Source organism: Phacochoerus africanus, chromosome 4 (genome assembly GCF_016906955.1).
Source record: "Phacochoerus africanus isolate WHEZ1 chromosome 4, ROS_Pafr_v1, whole genome shotgun sequence".
Lineage (NCBI taxonomy): Eukaryota > Metazoa > Chordata > Mammalia > Artiodactyla > Suidae > Phacochoerus > Phacochoerus africanus.
Window position 1 is genome coordinate 62,344,194 of NC_062547.1, and position 20,829 is coordinate 62,365,022.

Sequence of the window (20,829 nt, forward strand, 5' to 3'; positions counted from 1 at the left end):
TTGCTCAGTGAGTTAAGGATCCGGCATTGCCTTGTGTAGGTTGCAGACACAGCTCGGATCCCATGTTGCTGTGGCTCTGGCATAGGCTGGCAGCTGCAGCTCCGATTAGACCCCTAGCCTGGGAACCTCCATATGCTGTGGGAGCGGCCCTAGAAAAGGCAAAAAGCCAAAAAAAAAATAAATAAAATAAAATAATGTCATTTATAATGGCATGCGAAGGAGTAATATGCTTAGGAATCAACCAAAGAAGTGAAAGACTTGTATAATGAAAACTATAAACTATTGCTAAAAGAAATTATGACATAAATAAATGGAAACATAACCCATGTTCGTGGATTGGAAGACTCAGTGTGGTTAAAAATGTCAGTACTACCCAAAGTGACTACAGAGTCCAAAACAATCTACAGGTTCCAATGCAGTCTACAGATTCAATCCGATGACTTCTTTTGCAGAAGTAGAAAAACCCATCTTAAAATTCACATGGAGGAGTTCCCGTCGTGGTGCAGTGGAAATGAATCCCCATAGGAACCATGAGGCTGCGGGTTCGATCCCTGGCCTCGCTCAGTGGATTAAGGATCTGGGGTTGCCGTGAGCTGTGGTGTGGGTTGCAGGCGTGGCTCGGAGCCCGCGTTGCTGTGGCTCTGGTGTAGCCACAGCAGACCCCTAGCCTGGGAACCTCCTTATGCCACAGGTGTGGCCCTAAAAAGACAAAAAAGACCAAAAAAAAAAAAAATTCATGGGGAATCTCAAGGGACCCTAAATAGTCAAAATAATGTTGAAAAGAAGAACAAGGAGTTCCTGTCGTGACTCAGTGGTTAACAAATCCGACTAGGAACCATGAGGTTGTGGGTTTGATCCCTGACCTTGCTCAGTGGGCTAAGGATCCGGTGTTGCTGTGAGCTGTGGTGTAGGTCGCAGACGTGGCTCGGATCCCTTGTTGCTGTGGCTCTGGCGTAGGCCGGTGGCTGCAGCTCTGATTGGACCCCTAGCCTGAGAACCTCCATATTGCCGCTGGAGTGGCCCAAGAAATGGCAAAAAGACAAAAAAAAAAAAAGTGTTATGGGGATTGATGGTGGTAATGGTTGCATAACAGTGTGAATGCATTTAATGCTACTGAACTGTAGACATAAAAATGGCTAAGATGGTGAATTTTATATTATATATATTTTACTGCAATCAAAAAAAGCTTTAAGAGTGAATTTTTTTTTTTTTTTGTCTTATTAAGATCGCACCCGCTGCGTATGGAGATTCCCAGGCTAGGGGTTGAATCAGAGCTACAGCTGGTGGTCTATGCCACAGCCACAGCAATGCCAGATCTTTAACCCACTGAGAGAGGCCAGGGATCGAACCTGCATCCTCATGGATACTAGTCAGATTGTTTCCACCAAGCCACAATGGGAACTCCCTGAAAATGTATTTTTAAAATATCCACCTATTGTCCAAATTTAGGGAATTAATCTTTACAATTATTTTCTCTCATGTGAGACCTGCGACATTTCTCTTTTCTTTCTCTCTCTCACTCTCCCTTCCTTCCTTTCTTTCTTTTCTTGTCTTTTTAGGGCTGTACCTGCAGCATAAGGAGTTTCCCAGGCTAGGGGTCTAATCGGAGCTGTTGCCGCTGCCCTATGCCACAGCCACAGCAACACCAGATCCAAGCCACATCTGTGACCTACAGCACAACTCACAGCAATGCTGGATCCTTAACCCACTGAGCAAGGCCAGGGATCGAATCTGCATCCTCATGGGTACTAGTCAAGTTTGTAAACCTCTGAGCCACAGTGGGAACTTCTGGAGTTTGTATATTTTTTTGTATTATTTTGCTTTTAACTCAAAATCAGTTACATTTTACTTAAACCCACTGTGTCACTGTTAGAACATTTCCTGTGATATCTCAGCTCTAGGCTTTAGTATGAGAGGAAGAGAGAAATATATCTTACTGGGCCCTTGCCAGTAGACTGACACATGCAGTCTTAGATTATATATAAAACCCTAGGAGATGGGTAACAACCCCCATTTTGCAAATAAGGAAACTAAGGCTCAGAAAGATTAAAATACTTGTCCAAAGTCACATCAGCCCAACTTCAGAGCTCATCTGCCTACCTCAATCTTCGCAAAAATCCATTGCCACATAACTATTTTATGATTGCTGTTAAGGGAAAATGTCCAGATTTTTCTGATTAAGTCTGGACACATTCCGAAGCTTAATTTAATGTTAAAAATGTGTAGTTGCTTAGAAAGAGAAAAATTCTAACCAACTTTGAAAGAAAAATAAATTTCATAGATCAATCCTGTGTTAATAGACTTTGCATAGCTTTTGTTTTAAAAAAATTGAAGTGGAATGTTTTCCAGCAATAACAAAAAAAGGGAAATTACATAAACATGCATCCTCCTGGATCTCATCTGGAAGATAGATGTGGTGTTCTTTGTCGGTCCCTCAAGATGCTGTTTCCAAGTTCAGTGTCACATCTATGCTGGCAAATTGATAATATTCTTTACTAATTACATGCAGCTCAGATCTCTCTTATTGAATCTGGAGGCTCACCACTGCAAATTCTAGAAGAAATCGCAGTCATCTGCCTGTGTTTATGCAGGGTTTGCTCACAGAATCCCCAGGGGTGGGTGCAGGCTCGGGTCAGTGGATGTGGTAGAATTCAGTCTGAGACAGAAAGACACGCGGACGCTTTAGTACATTCCTATGTCTTAAGGTCAGTGAAGCCACAACAGGGTAATTCCAAACATCCTCCAAAGGTCTGACAAATTTCCCAGATCCCTCCTGGAACCTTGCTGAGAATATTCAGAACTTATTAGTCTCTGAGCAGAGAATACTACAGCATTCTATTTTCTTAGTGACTGAAACTTAACTTCATCCCAATTTAAAAATTATTAACTTGATACTTGTCAGGTCCTTTAAAGATCTGAATAGAACTTTATAGATTTCACAGTTCATCAGAACGTATGTACCAATTGTAACCTCTCTTTTGCTTACGTTTTGGCGGTATCGTTAAGAATACACGTATGTATACCTGTGTGTGTTGTCTTGGAGCATAACAATAATAACAACAAATATTGAGCATTACCCTACCAAAATCTTTATATACATTAGCCTATTGGATTGGCAAAATAGCTTTGTGAAGTCAAGATTAACACCCCCATTATTATAGACCAGGACACTGAGGCATGGGGAAGTGAGTATATTAGTTGCAAATATGTCTCAAACATGGAGATCTGGGATTGGAGCCAGTCTGCTAGCTCCGAACCCTCCTATGGGTGCAGAACCCCTGGTCAGAGCTTCAGAGTGAACACCTGACGCTCAGACAGCATATCAGGGGCCGCTTCCTAGACTGTTAGACCTTCCTTTTCTTACTCACATGCTGGTTTACACTTGAGTCGAAAGTGGCTGTGGTGACCATGAGCTGAACTGAGAAGGGCATCGATGACCATTTAAATATCTCCACGTGAACATCTGATGCCCCCAGATATGTAAGCTTCCTGTACCTCCTATCTTATTTCAGGGGAATGGTCAGGGATATTCTGTGGTAATGCATTACAGAAGGAAATTGACAGCAGTTAATATATTTTTTTTGTAGGACCCGATATTTGTGGATTTGATATCAAGAAAGTTCATGTTATTTTACATTTCAAGAATCAGTATCACTCAAACAAAAAATCAATCAGGTGTAAGGTAAATGCTTTCATATTCAAATTAGTGATTGTGGGAACTTGCCGGATGATAATGTAAGTTTATAGAAAATAGTTTTGATCTTAAAATATTTAAATGAACCATGGATGGACCTTGTCTGTCCTTTTCCTGCTTTCCAGTCTAGCAGGTCCATTAGAGACGCATGGCTATCACTTTGATTGGTTTGGTTTCTGAAGTTTTTACCCACCAGGAGGGCACACTTACTTCTCAATGTGATCTATGACATCGATTTATCACGTGCCCTGTAAAGATTACAATAGGATGGTTGCGTTTCATCATCATTAAGGAATGAAAATATTGGGAGTTCCCATTTTGACTCAGTAGGTTAAGACTCTGACACAGTGTCCATGAGGAGGCAGGTTCAATCCCTGGCCTCACTCAGTGGGTTAAGGATCAAGCATTGCTGCCAGCTGCAGCATAGGTCAGTCGAAGATTTGGCTTGGACCCGGAGTTTCTGTGGCTGTGGCATAGGCTGGCAGCTGCACCTCCCATTCAACTCCAGCCCAGGAACTTCCATATGCTGCAGGTATGGCTGTAGAAAGAAAAAACAAAAACAAAAACAAAAGGAATGGAATATTCAGGATTAAAAAACATTCTGGAGAAATATTTTTAAAAAAATCTTCAAAATACCAACACATTTAAAAATGGGAATATTTCTTTTCTTTTATTATTTTTGTCTTTTTAGGGGTACACCTGTGTCATATGGAAGTTCCCAGGCTAGGGGTCTAACTGGGACTGCACCTGTCGGCCTATGACACAGCTTCAGCGACGCCAGATCCGAGCCATGTCTGTGACCTACACAGCTCACGGCAACACCGGATCCTTAACTCACTGAGGGAGGCCAGAGATCCAACCTGAGTCCTCATGAATACTAGTTGGGTTTGTTTCCACTGAGCCACAGTGGGATCTACCTCCCCCCCCCCCAAATAAAATGGGAATATTTCTTAAATGAAAGCATAATATACCCTTTACCTTTTCATCCAGGGGATCCTGTGAAAATTATACTTTAGATCTTAAGGCCAGTTTATTTATTGTTTATTTTTCTTAGGGCCGCACTCACGGTATATGGAAGTTCCCGGGCTAGGGGTCCAATCAGAGCTACAGCTGCTGCCCTACACCACAGCCATAGCAATGCCAGATCTGAGCCTCATCTGTGACCTGCACCACAGCTCACAGCAATGCCAGATCCTTAACTCACTGAGCGAGGCCAGGGATCTAACCTGCATCCTCATGGATCCTAGCTGGGTTTGTTAACCGCTGAGCCACAATAGGAACTCCTTAAGGCCAGTTTATAACTCAAGGGCCCTGCCATGGAGTCTCCAGAGAGGCACCTGGCGTTGAGTCCCTGGTATGTGGGCCTGAGAAGGGTAAGTGCACTCCCCAGAATGGCCCTCTCTCCACCCCACTTTGAATGTAAGCATCAGGGAGCAGGGAACTGTCCCCTTAGGCATCTTCAGCATCTAGAGCCTCTGTGAGTCTGGGTGGGAGGCCCAAGTGTATTTCAAGATCATTGACATCATGGAGGGAAAGTGTGATGTTGAGCCCTCAAGAGCATCCAAGGAGGAGGTCTGGTCTGCATGCTAGAAAAATACCTTGGGAGTTCCCATTGTGGCTCAGTGGGTTAAGAACCCAACTAGTCCATGAGAATGCAGGTTCGATCCCTGACCTCACTCGGTGGGTTAAGCATCTGGCGTTGCTGTGAGCTGTAGCGTAGGTTGCAGATGCAGCTGGGATCCGATGTTGCTGTGATTGTGGCTGTGGTGTAGGCCAGCAGCTGTAGCTCCAATTCGACCCCTAGTCTGGGAGCTTCCATATGCTGCAAGCGCAGCCCTAAATACCTCACATGTTCTGGGGAGGCCAGGGGAGGGACGGGGTGATCCTCAAACAGGGAGATGGTGTTCCTGTGGCTATGGGGTAGGATGGCAGCTGCAGTTCAGATTTAACCTCTGGCCCGGGAACTTCCATACATCACAGGTGCAGCCATAAAAAGAAAAGAAAAAGAAAAAGAAAGTTCCTCCCTGTGTTGAGAAATAGAGTGGGCTTCAACGGATATCTTTCAGAATACAGAACAGGAAGTTGTTTTCTATGTAACTTTTCATAAATCACACAGCACAGTGGTCCCTTGGTCTACACTGACCATCCCATCATAGGTACCTGTGGGATTTTGTGTTTGTACAAAAGGGAATAGGCCATTCAAGAGAAGGCTGCCTGTAGGGAGGAAGTCTTCCACCAAGGGGTTGTGTAGGTCTTCCATAAGACCTCCTTTCATAGTCAAGTCCACCCCTATTTCTAGAATGTCTCTGCTTGTTGTTCACCACAAGGTTTTCACCCATGACAACTGACAATGCATACCTAGACCTTCCATCAAGGGTCTAATTCTTTTCCTTTTCTCCTCCGGAAACATGCAGGTTGATGGTTTTACCCACCTCTACACTCTGATTCTAAGACCAGACCTCACTTACGAAGTGAAAATTGATGGTCAGTCAATTGAATCCGGCAGCATAGAGTATGACTGGCAATTAACATCACTGAAAAAGATGGAGAAGGCTTCGGCAGAGTCTAAGGACTGGGACCAGGCTACAGAGAAACCCCAGGTGTGGATTTCCACCTGCACAGTTGCTAGAAAGTGTACAAAGTGTAGTTTGTAAGTACCCAGGTACTGTACAGTTGCTGCCTGGCTAGAAACCATGATGACAGCCTTATAACAAAGTGCCCTCCTCAGAGTGCATGTGCTGAAACCAGCCACACAGCCACACACTTCAAGGTATTGTGAAAGAGTTAAACTATTTGAGATGAAAGCAAGGAGAGTTTTTTTTTTTTTTTCAACCAATATATATATATATATTTTTTTTTTTTTTTTAAAAAAAGGAAAATGTGGAGTTCCCGTAATGGCTTAGCGGTTAACAAATTTGACTAGCATCCATGAGGACGTAGGTTCGGTCCCTGGCCTTGATCAGTGGGTTAAGGATCTGGCGTTGCCGTGAGCTGTGGTGTAGGTCATAGACTCAGCTCGGATCCTGCATTGCTGTACTGTGGTGTAGGCCGGCAGCTGCAGCTCTGATTCAACCCCTGGCCTGGGAACTTCCATATGCCGAAGGTGCGGCCCTAAAAAGAAAAAAAATAAGGTAGTTTTCACCTGGAAAGAGCATTTACTTTATAAGACGCAGAAAAGAAATTGGCAAAGAAATTGACCCTGTAGCTCCCTGGCTTTTTAGTAGAAGATACCTGTCTTGGACTGAAATCCTGGCTGCCTCTGGGCTACAAGGATGCTGTCCCAGCTGTGCAAGTGTGCCTTAGTGCCATATGTACATAAGGCAGGTCCCAGAGCAGCCAAATCCTCCTTTCAGAAAGCTTGTTTCCAGGGAGTTCCATTGTGACTCAGCAGGTTAAGAACCCCACTGGTATCCATGATCCCTGGCCTTGCTCAGTGGGTTAAGGATCCAGTGTTGCCATGAGCTGTGGTGTAGGTCACAGATGCGGCTTGGATCTGGTGTTGCCATGGCTGTGGCGTAGCTGCAGCTCTGATTTAACCCCTAGCCTGGGCACTTCCATATGCTACAGTGTGGACAAGAGAAAGAAAGGAAGGAAGGCAGGAAGGAAGGAAGGAAGAGAGAGAGAGAGAAAGAAGGGAGGGAGGACGGAAGAGAGAAAGAGAAAGAAAGCTTGTTTCCATATGCCACAGTGTGGACAAGAAAGAAAAGAAGGAAGGAAGGGAGAAAGAGAGAAAGAAAGCTTGTTTCCAAACTGTCAATATGTTCAATGCTGTGTGATCTCTCTCTTTTTTTTTTTTTTGTCTTTTTGCTATTTCTTTGGGCCGCTCCCATGGCATATGGAGGTTCCCAGGCTAGGGGTCTAATCAGAGGTGTAGCCCCCAGCCTAAGCCAGAGCCACAGCAACGCAGGATCCGAGCCGCGTCTGAGACCTACACCACAGCTCACGGCAACGCCGGATTGTTAACCCACTGAGCAAGGGCAGGGACCGAACCCGCAACCTCATGGTTCCTAGTCGGATTTGTTAACCACTGCGCCACGAGGGGAACTCCGAATGCTGTGTGATCTCTTAAACAGTGTAGTTCGTTATGGCTTTATGATTTATGCCCCCCCCCCATTATAAGGAGCCAGCTACTCAGATTGAAAGGTAATTGTTTCCTGGATCCCAACATAAGAGTGCTTTATCGGTTGCCAGTTGGGGTCGGGGTGAAAAGCAATAGGAGAGGTGATTAACTCCCAGGAGCCATTGTGGAGAAGTTCTAGAGTATCTTGGGGAAGTCACAGTCTGAGTGCGCCACTTTTACTATTTCTCAGTTATTCTAAGAGAAAAATCACCCTTGGATACTACTATTATGCTTTGATGTCTTCATCTGTACTATAAATCCAGAGCAACTTTTTCGTTATCTATTCATTTATTCCGCAAATATTTATTCAACACCTACTAAGTCATATACATATATATATGTGTATATATACATGTATGTATGCATGTGTATAAATGTGTGTATAAGTGAGTGTATATGTACGTGTATATATACATGTGTATGGTGTGTATATACACATATATATACACTATACAGTGTATATATGTAGACATGTACACATGTATACATGTATACATATACATATATGTGTATGTGTACATACACATACACATTGTGTATATATACAATATACACATGTATATATGTATATGTGTGTACATATATACACACATATACACATATATACACTATACACTTGTATATATGCATAGTTACATATATATGTACACATGTGTATAGTGTATATATGTATAATACATAGGTGTATAGTGTATATATGTGTGTATATACACTATACGCACATGTATATACACTGTACACATGTGTATAGTGTGTATAGTGTGAGTGTGTGTGTATATATATATATATGGACTCAATAACATAACTGCTTTTCTCCTGCTAGTCAGCAGTCCTCAGGTAAATCTTGAAACATTCCTTAGTTATCCAGCCTCTCTCTGGAACAGTCCATATATGACCATAATGTAGAAGGACAGACTTAACCTAACCAATAGTAAACATGACACCTCCTCCCATCATCATTTTAACTTTGGCCACTATTGCAACAGTGCTGTTCTTCTCAACAGCAAGGGAAGAGTGCTGTCATCGCATGGAGAGTTAGGGAGAAAAACCTGGCAGTGTGTGGCCCTGAAGCCCCCAGTGAGACTGGACACCCCAGCACTCAGGCCTTCAACCACCAAGCTGAGGAGAGGGGAAAAGTGCCACCCAGGTCACAGGCCTGCCCCTGCGTCTTGGTAGTAGGAGTTTGCTTTCCCAAATCTGAGAATCTTTCCCCCCCGCCCCCAACCCACACATATTTCAAGGACTGGGAGAAGCATTTTCTGGATGCTGGTGCCAGCAAGCCGAGCGACTGGAACAGCGAACTGGATGGGGACTGGCAGGCGCCTATGCTGCAGAAACCTCCATACCAGGTACATGGGGTCCTCTTCCTGCCACCCCCCTCTCCCCGCCACAGAGTCCCCAGGGATCTCCACATATGGTTTGTTGTTGCAGGATGGCCTGAAACCAGAAGGTATAGACAAAGATATTTGGCTCCATCAGAAGATGAAACACACCAACTATTTGACGGAATATGATCTCTCAGAATTTGAGAATATTGGTGCCATCGGACTGGAGCTTTGGCAGGTCACTTGGTTTTAAATGTGCTTTAGTTTAACAACTCTGAACTTTGGCCCAAAGTCCTTAATTCACAAAGCACCTGGCACCCCTACCTGGACCCAAGGCATTCAGCTGTGGACAAAGTGGACATCCTTCCTGCCCTTGGGCATGTCTTGTCTGCCTCCCTGCCCCCTGGGAATTTGCTTGAAGCTGACCTGTAGTGCCCGTCAGCTTTTTTTTGCCATGCTCATGGCATGACGGATTGAACTCATGCCACAGCAGCAAGCAGAGCCAAAACACGTGACAACACTAGATCCTTAACCCACTGAGCCACCAGGGAACTCTCCCATCAGCTTTAGGATAAGATTGCAGATTCTGTCATAGTGGGTCCAGGGTGGAGCCTGAGGTTCTACATCCCCAGCAAGCTCCCGGGTGGTGTCAGTGCTGCCCATCAATGGCTCACACCTTGCACAGGAAGGTCCTTGATCAGTGGTTCTCAAACATCTCCAAGTGCTTGAATCACTGGGGAGCTCTTCAAAGTCTTGATGCCGTGATTGGACCTCTGACCAGCTAAATTAGCAACTCCGGGGGGTGAGACCAGGCATCGGGAGTTTTTTTTTTTTTTTTTTAAGTTTGATTAAAGTTGATTTACAAGGTTGTGATAATTTTTGCTGTACAACAAAGTGATTCTGTCATACATATACACATATCCATTCTCTTACAGGTTCTTTTCCCACCTATATTATCAGAGAATTTTGAGTAGCGTTCCCCATGCTATATAGCAGGTCCCTGTTGGCCAATCATTCCATATACCTCAGCATACATATGCCGGTCCTAAACCCCCAGTCCATTTCTCACCTGTCTCCTTTGTTAACCTTAAGTTTTTCAGAATCCATCAGGGTTTTTTGTTTTGTTTTGTTTTGTTGCTTTTTAGGGCTGCATGTGTGGCATATGGAAGTTCCTAGGCTAGGGGTCGGATTGGAGCTGCAGCTGCCAGCCTACACCACAGCCACCGAAACATGGGATCCAAGCCGAATCTGTGACCTACACCACAGGTTCCCCCGTATCCATGAAGACACAGAACTCCTGAGTTCCATCAGGAGTTTTTAAAACAGTATGCAGCCAAGTTTGAGCACCAGTGCCCTGGAAGGAATGGATGTTGTAGAAAAGGGTTTCAGCCTGTTCTACTCTTGACAGCTAATCACTGTGATCATACTGAGTAAATTACAACCGTTCATTTTGTAGAAAGTTTCCTTTTTTGCATCAGTAATGAAGGACTCATTTTCATCCACAGGTGAGATCCGGAACCATCTTCGATAACTTCCTGATCACAGATGATGAAGAGTATGCTGAGAACTTCGGCAAGGCCACCTGGGGTGAAACCAAGGTACAATGAACACAATGAAGCTTTCTTTGATTACTCACTTATTTCTGTACTTGAGACTCACATATAGGGAGAGACTGGATGAATTTTTACTAACAAGCACCCGACCCAGATCAAGATCAAGAATGTCACCAGAGGGAGTTCCCTGGTAGTTAGTGGTTAGGTTAAGGTGCTTCCACTGCTGCAGCCTGGGTCCAATCCCTGGTCTGGGAACTGAGATCCCACTTCAAGCCACTACGAGCCGCAGCCAAAAAACTAAAAATAAAAAAAGAATGTCACCAGAGCTCCAGAAACCTCTTCATGCCTCCTCCCAGCCAGCACCCACCCCCAAAGGAATGCTGGTTCCACTCTTCCATCAGTGCAGATGGATCTGACCTCCTTTTGAAATTCATATAAATAGAACCACTGATTATTTATTCATTCAGGCAGTGTTGTGAAGGCTACTTGTATTTTTGCATACAGCGGTAGCTTGTTCTTACTTTGTGAATATTCCAGAAGGTATGCATCCATCTTCTGTGGATGCAGCTTTGGGATACTTCCAGCCTGTGGTCCCATGGATAAAGCTGTTCCCATCATTCTTGTACGTGTCTTTCAGTGGACACATGCCCAGGAGTGGACAGGCTGCGTCGCAAGTTCTTTCACCAACAGTTTTCAATGTGTCCTCCTATTTACATTTCCTTGTGCAGTGGATGAGAATTTCACTTGTGCCACATCTTTGGCTATGCTTGGTATTACTGTCAGTTGTTGATGAGTCAGATTTACTGAAGTATAATTTACATACTGTAAAAGTACAGTTCTATGAATTCTGACAAATCTATATTGTTGTGAAATCACCACTAAAAATAAAGATATGGAGCAGTTTCATCACCCCAGAAAAGTTTCTTTGTAGCCTAGCCTTCCCCTACTCCAGCAACCACTGACCTGATATCTATCTCTATAGTTTCTTTTTAATTGAAGTATAGTTTGTCTTTTTTTTTTTTTGTCTTTTAGGGTCCCACTCGTGGCATATGGAGGTTCCCAGGCCAGGGGTCCAGTCGTAATTGAAGTATAGTTGATTTACAATGTTGTATTAGTTTCAGGTACATAAAAAAAGACTCAGTTTATGTGCATATATATTATATTTATATATATTCATATCTTTATAGTACATATATATACTATATGTAGTATTATACCATAGAAATATACTAAATATATATGCTATATATAAAAATATTTTATTTTTCAGATTCTTTTCCACTGTAATTATTATGAGATATTGAATAGAGTTCTCTGTGCTATACAGTAGGTCCTCATATGTTCCTATAGTTTTGCCTTTTCAGAATGTCATATAAATGGAATCATATAGTATGGGATCTTTTTTTAAATTTATTTTTTAACTGAAGTATAGTTGGTTTACAATGGTGTGTTAATTTCTGCCATACAGTAAAGTGCTTCAGTTATACACATATATATATATATATATATATATATATATATACACATATATATGTATATATTCACATTCCTTTTTACTTTTTATTTTAAAATTATTTATTTTTATATTCTTTTCCATTATGGTTTATCATAGGATATTGAATATATTTCCCTGTGCTATACAGTAGGGACCTTCTTTTATCCATTCTATGTAGAATAGTTTGCATCTACTAACTCCAATTCCCAGTCCATCCCTCTCCCCCACCCCTTCTCACCCTTGGCAACCACAAGTCTATTCTCTATGTCTGTTCATCTGTTTCTATTTTGTAGATAAGTTCATTTGTGTTATATTTTAGAATTCACAAAAAAGTGATATCATATGGTATTTGTCTTTCTCTTTCTGAATTACTTCACTTAATATGAGAATCTCTAGGTCCATCCCTGTTGCTACAAGTGGCAATATTTCATTCTTTTTGGCTGAGTAGTATTCCATTGTGCACATGTACCACATCTTCTTAATCCATTTATCTGTCAGTGGACATTTAGGTTGTTCCCATGTCTCGGTTATTGTTAATAGTGCTGCTATGAACATAGGAGTGCATCTTTTTGAATTACAGTTTTGTTTGGATATATGCCCAGGAATGGGATTGTTGGATTGTATGGCAGCTCTATTTTTAGCTTTTTAAGGAAACTCCATACTGTTTTCCACAGTGGCTTACCAACTTATACTCCCACCAACAATGTAGCGTTTTCCTTTTCTCCACACCCTCTCCAGCATTTATTATAGTATTGGGTCTTTTTAAGTCTGCTTCTCTCACCAAGCATAGTGTCTCCGAGATTCATCCATGCTACTGGGATTCAGTCAGCAGTTTGATTCTTTTTATTACTGAGTAGTTTATCTGTTCACCAGCTGATGGACATTTGGATTGTTTCCAATTTTTAACAGTATGACCAAAGCTGCTATCAATATTTGCGCATGGTGGGAGTTCCTGTCGTGGTGCAGCGGGAATTAATCCAACTAGCAACCATGAGGTTGTGGGTTTGATCCCTGGTCTTGCTCAGTGAGTTAAGGATCCGGTGTTGCCGTGAGCTGTGGTATAGGTTGCAGACCCGGCTTGGATCTGGCGTTGCTGTGGCTGTGGCACAGGCCAGTAGCCGTAGCTCTGATTCAACCCCTAGTGTGGGAACCTCCATATGCCACAGGTGTGGCCCTACAAAACAAAATTTGCACATTGTTTTTTGTGTGGACATATGCTTTTATTTTTCTTGGGCATAGTGTATGTTTAACTCTCTCTCTTTTTTCCTTTTTAGGGCTGCACCTGCAGCATATGGAGATTCCCAGGCGAAGAGTCAGATCAGAGCTACAGCTACTGGCCTACATTACAGCCACTGCAACGCTGGATCCAAGCCACATCTGTGACCTATACTGCAGCTTATGGCAACGCTGGATCCTTAACCCACTGACTGAGGCCAGGAATCGAATCTGCCTTCTCATGGACACTGTGTTGGGTTCTTAACCTGCTGAGCCACAATGGGAACTAACCTCCCTCTCCCTGTTCCTTATGAGAACCTCGTGGTGGAATTTAGGGCCCACCTAAATCCAATATAATTCTCTTGTCTCAACATGCTTCATTTAATCATATCTGCGAAGACCCTTTCCCCATACATGTCTAAGTTTACATACATAGGTTCCAGGAATTGGGACCTTATTTTATAAATAAAAGGCGGTAAGAAAGGACTTGGGGGCTCTTTTTGAGCCAACCCCAGCTGGTGTGGAGGCTTCTAGGAGGCAGGGGCAGGTTGCAGGCTGACAACCAATCAGCCCCCAGCAAGCATAATCCCCAGCTGCCAGGGTCTTTGTTTCTTTCTTCAGGACCCAGAAAGGGAGATGGATGCCATACAGGCCAAGGAAGAAGTGAAGAAGGCCCGAGAGGAAGATGAGGAAGATTTTCAGATGGGCAGGTTTAATGGGCAAGAAAATAACTTCAGAAGATTCTACAGGAGGAATGAACTTTAGTCATCCCCACCCCAGATAAAGATGGACTGGTAAAATCTGGTTTCTACTTTAATCTACACTTAAAAGCTCAAATGTCTACATCCATGGTCATATGTCCAATTTTCTTTGAAAAATATTCCTGTGCTTCTCGGTGGTGTCAATCTTGTTTTTCCTGAGCCCCTCTGTACCCTGAGATGTTTCCTCTGGACAAACTTGAGGGCTGGAAGAAGCCATAGGCTGGTGAGTGTCTAACTAAAAATAAGATGCTCTTTTCTTTTGTCTTTTGTCTATTTAGGACATACCTGAAGCATATGAAGGTTCCCAGGCTAGGGGCTGAACTGGAGCTGCAGCTGCCGGCCTATGCCACAGCCACAGCAACTCAGAATCCAAGCCAAATCTGTGACCTACACCACAGCTCACTGCAATGCTGGGTCCTTAACCCACTGAGCAAGGCCAGGGATCGAACCCTCATCCTTATGGATACTAGTCAGGTTTGTTAACCACTGAGCCATGACAGGAACTCCAAGATGCTCTTTTCTTAGCCCCCCCAAATATTTTATAAATAAAAGGTGGTAAAAACTTACATTAAAAAGGAGAAATGATGCTTTATTTTTTCAGGTTGTAAATGACTATAATAATACATCTGAAACTTTTCCAATATGGAATCTTTATGCAGCATCCTTGGCCTGGAAAGGTTTTGCACACTTCACTTGTGCTCTGGTTATTCTGGAAAACCTGGGCCTTGTGCACAGACGTTTAACATTCTACAAAGAAGCTGATTTTTTTTCCGCACTCTGTGACCCACTTCCATGGCCATTAGTTTTTTGTAAGACAGAGGAACAAAATCCATTCTCTCAAGAGAAAATAGTGATTACTTCTCAGTTTAATTTTCCCCCTTAAATCAAATGATTTGCTTTGCAAAAAAAAAAAAAGAAGCTTCTGTTTGGAAGAGATCTGTTTCCACACAGAAATTTGTATTGGAAATAATCACATTTAGGACACCAGGAATGTGCAATTTAGTGATATTATAACTAAGCCAAATAAAATTGGAAATTATATATATTGATAGATGATCAGTGTGAAAAGTCTGGCCAGGAAGTGAAGGCCTGGCAAGCTTTGTCCTGGCTTTGGTCAAAGTTGGCAGACCTCAGCCTTGAACTTTTTTGGCTGATGGTCACATGGGTCTTCCCAGTTTGTTAGGGGTTATGAATCTCAGAAACTATAAAGACTCAGTCCCTGGAAGTGCAGGGGTGGGATTCAAACACCCTGCATCTCTTTAATCTCTGAATAAGGTGAGAAATTAATGAGGGAAGAAGCAATGCTAGACCTCAAGAGAAAATGCCAGAAACAATTGTCCAAAGATGGGTCAGGCTACTCACAGACATGGAAAACAAACTTATGGCTACTAAAGGAGAAAGGGGGTAGGGAAGGGAAAAATTAGGAGTTTGGGATTAACACACCACTATATATAAAATAGATAAGTAACAAGGTACCACTGTATATCGCAGGGAACTATATTCAATATCTTATAATCGTAATTAAAAATATATATATAACTGAATTAATGTACTGTGCAACAGAAACTAACACAACATTGTAAATCAACTGTATTTTATTTTATTTTTTTAAAAAAGAGTTCCTGCTGTGGTGCAGTGGATTAAGGATCTGGCATTGTCTCTGGGGTGATGCTGGTTTGATTCCCAGCTTGGGAACTTCCATATGCTGCGAGTACAGCCAAAAATGGAAAGAAAAAAAAAAAAAAGATAGGTCGGACTAGCTCAGACCATGCAGAACTCATCTTCTGGAGCAGCAATGCCCTGGAGAACTTCCTGTGAAGATGGAGATGGTCCTCATCTGTATTGGTCAATACAGTAGCCACCAGCACATGTGAGCCCTTGAAATGTGGCTGGTGGGACTGAGGAATACATTTAAAAAAAAATGAATACACTTCATTGTCTAGAGCAGTTTTAGGTTCATAGCAAAACTAAGCAGAAAGTAGAAAGAGTTCTCCTACACCACCTGTTCCCACACCTGCACAGCCTTCCTTCCCAACGACATCCCACAGGGTGGTGGTACATTTGTCACAATTGGTGCACCTACACGGAATAAATGATTATCACCCAGAGTTCGTACTTTACATTAGGGTTTGCTCTTGGTGTTGTACCTTCTATGGAGGAAAACATTTTTAATTTTATTTAACTAATTAATTAAAAAATTTTAAACTTACATAGCCATATGTGGCAAGTGGCCAACTGTGTTGGGCGGTGCAGCTCTAGACTCTGGTGAAAGAGGCCCCAGGATAGTTGATCATTGCCTGTTGGACTTCAAGGTCTCTTCAAGGAGATACAGCGCAAAGCCTCTGGCCAAGACAAGAATTACCAGACCCTATTCATCACCCCACCTGTCTCTTTGTAATGCCCCTTCCCCTACCTTGAACAACCTGGCCTACTCCTTCCTACCCCCTACCATGAAAGGTATGTGGCCACTCCTCACCCTGCCCCTCTAGGGGCTTTATGTGCCACTAACCTATCAGCAGGTCAGCAGGTATATTGTAAGACCCCTTCTTTCTCCCTGGGTTATAAAGACAGACCACAACACTGTGTATTTCTGCCAAACACCCAGAATCTTCTGGAGAATCCATAAACAACAGGACTCTCAACTCAGTCTGGGTAATGGTTGTTTCCACTCAGCCTGTGACAGCCTGGAGAAATGGTCCCACCTGGCACCTGTGCTGAGAAAATGGCAGCAGGGATGAGGCCTGGAGGGCAGGGGTGGTTCAGACTCAATCATGACCATTATCAACGTAAACCACCACATAATGAGAACACACAGTGCTACTATGCACCAGGCATTATTTATTCTAGGCACCATCACCCATTTATCTCTGCCTATATCATCAATCTGTGCCTTCATCTCCATTTCAGAAACAGGGATGTAGAGGAAGAGAGGGTAAGGAACTTGGCCAAGGTCAGCTGCCTTTAAGTGAACCCACGCTCAAGCTCTCAAACTCTTCTTTCTCTTTGGGGTCAGCTCTCCCTGACCATTAGGAAGTTGTCCCGCTGCACTTGCATTGTCTGTTATCTCAATAAAGCCTTCTTTCTCTTCACCTGCCCTGCTGGAAATTCCTTCTCCAACCCACTTGCACAGACCACAACCCTGCCTGGGGGAGAGGTAATCCCAGGCCACTCTGCTGCAGGCCAGGTGGAACTCTCACCACGCCTTATCTCTTTCTGCTTGTGATGGTCCTCAGCCCTCTCTGTCACAGCATGCACCCTCAACCTTCAAGTGTCACTCCTTTGGACTACTCTGTAGCACTCATCACTATTTATAGTCATCTGTTTCCTCATGTGATTATTTGATGTCTGTTTCATTCCTCTAGACCAGTGGTTCTCACAATGTGGGGCCTGGGACCAGCAGCATCTCCTGGGGATTTGTTAGGAATGCAAATATCTTAGGCCCCACCCAGATCTGTAAATCAGAATCGGAAGCCAGTCTGTTTAATGAACCACCTGGGCAGCTCCAGGGTGAGACCAGCTCTGCCTGGCCCAGCAATGGAGCCCCTGTGCTGAGGCCAGAGGTGCTTAGTGAGCATTTGACAGTGAATAGTTGTTGAATGAATTACAAAGCACACTGTGCTCATCTGAAAGGCATGAGGTACACCAAGTTGCTGAAGATACTGGAGCAAGTAGCTTGTGAGACTCCAGAATGGAGGGGAATAAGAAGCTGTGCCCCCACCATCCCAAGATCATACAGCCTTCCAGCTTGCCCACCTGAGAAAAGGTGCCCAGCCAGATTTACTGTGCCACCATCACAGGAGAGACCAGGTAAGGGGAAGCTGACTTGTGCTAAAGAAACCTTGTGACACTATGGCCAGCTACCCAGCGGAACATTCTTTCCTCATCCTTTTAGTGGAAACCAGCCACAGATGAGTGGATGTCTGCAGCAAAGAAAGGCTAAACATGTCTAAGCAAATAAATCCCCTCCATTGGTGTTCTCCAGCAAACTCAGGTGCTTGCCCTGTGCAGGGCATAGTGTGAGGCATAGAGGTGCAACAAGAGCCAACACATATTACCATTCTCTCTTTTCAAAAGAGGGGACTGGGGATGCAGAGAGACTACTTAAATGACTTCCAAGGTCACACAACTACGAAGTTGCAGCTGGGAAATAATCCTAGGCGTCGTGGGTGCTGCTGCAGCACAGAGAGGTTAAAATACTGCAATCTAGTTTAGCCGAAGCCCTAAGGGGGCAGACCCATATTGTAACATACGCAGATACCTTCCCCCAGCTATCCTAGGAACGAGGCGCCTCGTTGGACAGTGCGAGGGTCCCGACCCTCTGCCGAATGGGCGACTACCAGGGCTTCGCCAGGCGCATGGCAGTGGGAAATACCTTAGAAGAGAGCGCAATCGCCAAAGAACTGGAGAGGTGAGAGACTGTGGAGGACAAGCCAAGAATCCAGGAGGAAGGGGGTGAAGGAGCGCAGAGAGTACTCCTCAGGGGTCCCCTGGCCCCGCCCCCTCCAGCTGGGGCAAAGCGCGCGGCCCCGCCCTCCATCCCCATCCCTTCACTGCTCGACTGAGCGTGCACCGCCCTCCTTTGGCCCCGCCCTCCCCGGCCCGGCTGCGCGCGCACCGCCCCTCGCACCAGAGCGCACGCGCGGCCCCGCCCCGTTTTCCCCGGCGCTCGGAACCCGAGTCCGCGGGAAGATGGCGGCCCCGCTCATCCCTCTCTCCCAGCAGGTACGGGCCGGGCGGGCTGGCGGGGGTGCGGCGCGGCGGTGCGAGGCGCGAGGCGCGAGGCAGACACCGCGGAGAAGCCGAAGCGCGTGGAGGCCCAGCTGGGCGGCGGCGGCGGCTCGGGCTTTGTAGGGGCCTCGGCAGAGGGCGGGCGAGTGGGCGGGCGGTCCTGAAGGTGACAGGCTGGTCCCGCCTGCGGCCTCTCGCACCCGAGCGACCCTCTGCGGGCGGCGACCCGGCTGATGGAGCCGCAGCGCTTGTCTGTTCCCCCTGGGGCCTGGCCTCCTCCGCAGCGTCCAGGCCAGGTGATGCACGGTAGCATTGGGCTGCCTCCCGGGGAGGTGGGCTAGGGGAGCGAACGTTTCTGCGGGTGCGGAGACCCCGCGGGTCTTTGTCTCCTGCCGGGTCCCAGCGTCCGGGTGCCCAGTGTCTTCTCCGCGGTGGAGTTCTGAGCCCCGCCAGAGCCAGGACCCGCTAGCAGTGCGATCCCAGACTCATCTCTTTTTCCCTTTGGGAGCTGCTTCCTCCACCTTTGCGCTGCGAAAGCTGGGAGTGGGGTGGGGTTGGGGGGTCGCAAGTCTCTGGGCATCTTCCAATGCCCTCAGATCAGCCTCACACTCTTACTAAGGGGCAGTATCAGTGGCGAGACACAGACGTGCAAAAAAAGAGCCATGCGCAGGCAGCCCTGCCTTCTGGGAGGGACGTTCATTCATTTATCCACCCGTCAGATGTGTGTCTGGCCAGGTGCTGGGAGCGCAGCAGTCATCCAGACCAACAAGGTCGCTGCTCTCATGGAGGTGACACTTTCGTGGGAACTGGAGGCTACCTATATCCTGCCTTTATTTGCTGAATATCTTGTGTAGTACCGATCACCGTATTACATGCTCTTTGCTAGAATTATCTAGCACAGCATTTAGATTAAGAATGGGAACACAAGCTCACAATTATCTTGTGTTTAGATCTTGGCTCCAGGGCTTATTCCTCTAAGTGTCCTTGGACAGAGCTCTTAACTTCTCCATGCCTCAGCCACCTCATTTGGAAAATGGGAATATATATATATATATATATATATAATACATCGGGATCACTTGAAGATTAAGCATGTAAAGTGGTTAGAACAGTGCCTGGCACATCGGAAGCACTCAGTGATCCTCTAATTATAATCATTATTTCATACCCTGGCAGATTTGGACATTTGGGAATAGAGATTACAGCAGTGAGAATGCCAAATCCCAGGAGAGCCCTTGCAGGTTGATGTGATGCATCAGCTGATGGGAAGAGACTGACTTGCTAAATATTGCCAGAACTAGCCAATTTGTAACACTGTTACTAAATTAAAAGCTAAAGACCGATAGTTATTAATTAACAAGTTCTTGTAACATATGAAAGCACTCTCTAAACTGTTCAGTACCCCCCAGAGGTTGGGTATTAACAGCCAATTGGTGCAGTTGGGGGGGGGCGGGGCGATGCGAAATTCACTTAGGTTCATTTAATGAGGAAATGCTACTGTTTTTTAAAACTTACCACATTTTGACTCTTGTTTTAATTTGAAGTTTGATGACAATTGCTAACGTTAAGTGCTTTCGAGTTTATTAAATGAGTTCTAACATGTTCACCCTTATCCACACAGCAAAGAGAGGGAGTTCTTATTTTACTGATGAAGGATTAGCTTTAGAGGAAGGCAGTGATTTGGTACTGTGAGGTAATGTATGAAAACCTGAATCAGGAGTTCCCGTCGTGGCGCAGTGGTTAACGAATCCGACTAGGAACCATGAGGTTGCAGGTTCCGTCCCTGCCCTTGCTCAGTGGGTTAACGATCTGGCGTTGCCGTGAGCTGTGATGTAGGTTGCAGACGCGGCTCAGATCCCGCATTGCTGTGGCTCTGGCGTAGGTGGGCGGCTACAGCTCTGATTAGACCCCTAGCCTGGGAACCTCCATATGCCGCAG

The 20,829-nt window shown here is 44.9% G+C and overlaps 2 protein-coding genes and 1 long non-coding RNA gene across 11 annotated transcripts in view; 2 read left to right on the forward strand and 1 right to left on the reverse strand.

Annotated features, from left to right (window-relative positions):
* Positions 1-14,245, forward strand: part of CALR3 (calreticulin 3) — a 32,142-nt gene extending 17,897 nt beyond the window's left edge. Inside the window, exons 4-9 of the mRNA XM_047776702.1 lie at positions 3,588-3,682; positions 6,109-6,294; positions 9,056-9,163; positions 9,246-9,377; positions 10,645-10,737; positions 14,024-14,245. Of these exons, the coding sequence (XP_047632658.1) occupies positions 3,588-3,682; positions 6,109-6,294; positions 9,056-9,163; positions 9,246-9,377; positions 10,645-10,737; positions 14,024-14,167 (758 nt within the window). The 3' untranslated portion in view covers positions 14,168-14,245. The remainder of the gene's footprint in view (positions 1-3,587; positions 3,683-6,108; positions 6,295-9,055; positions 9,164-9,245; positions 9,378-10,644; positions 10,738-14,023) is intronic.
* LOC125125534 (uncharacterized) lies at positions 10,387-18,658 on the reverse strand. Its single transcript, XR_007134428.1, has 3 exons — positions 18,536-18,658; positions 16,374-16,505; positions 10,387-10,721 (listed from the first exon to the last, which is right to left on the reverse strand). It is a non-coding gene; the product is annotated as an uncharacterized LOC125125534 (long non-coding RNA).
* Positions 18,659-18,795: 137 nt separating this feature from the next.
* Positions 18,796-20,829, forward strand: part of EPS15L1 (epidermal growth factor receptor pathway substrate 15 like 1) — a 102,621-nt gene continuing 100,587 nt past the window's right edge. For 5 of the 9 annotated variants that reach the window (XM_047776703.1, XM_047776704.1, XM_047776706.1 and 2 more), the window contains exon 1: positions 18,797-18,885. In XM_047776703.1, coding sequence (XP_047632659.1) covers positions 18,853-18,885 — 33 coding nt within the window. In that variant the 5' untranslated portion in view covers positions 18,797-18,852. Of the gene's footprint in view, positions 18,886-20,829 lie in introns of all 9 variants that reach the window. The other 4 variants (XM_047776710.1, XM_047776711.1, XM_047776712.1 and 1 more) reach the window with 2 other exon arrangements.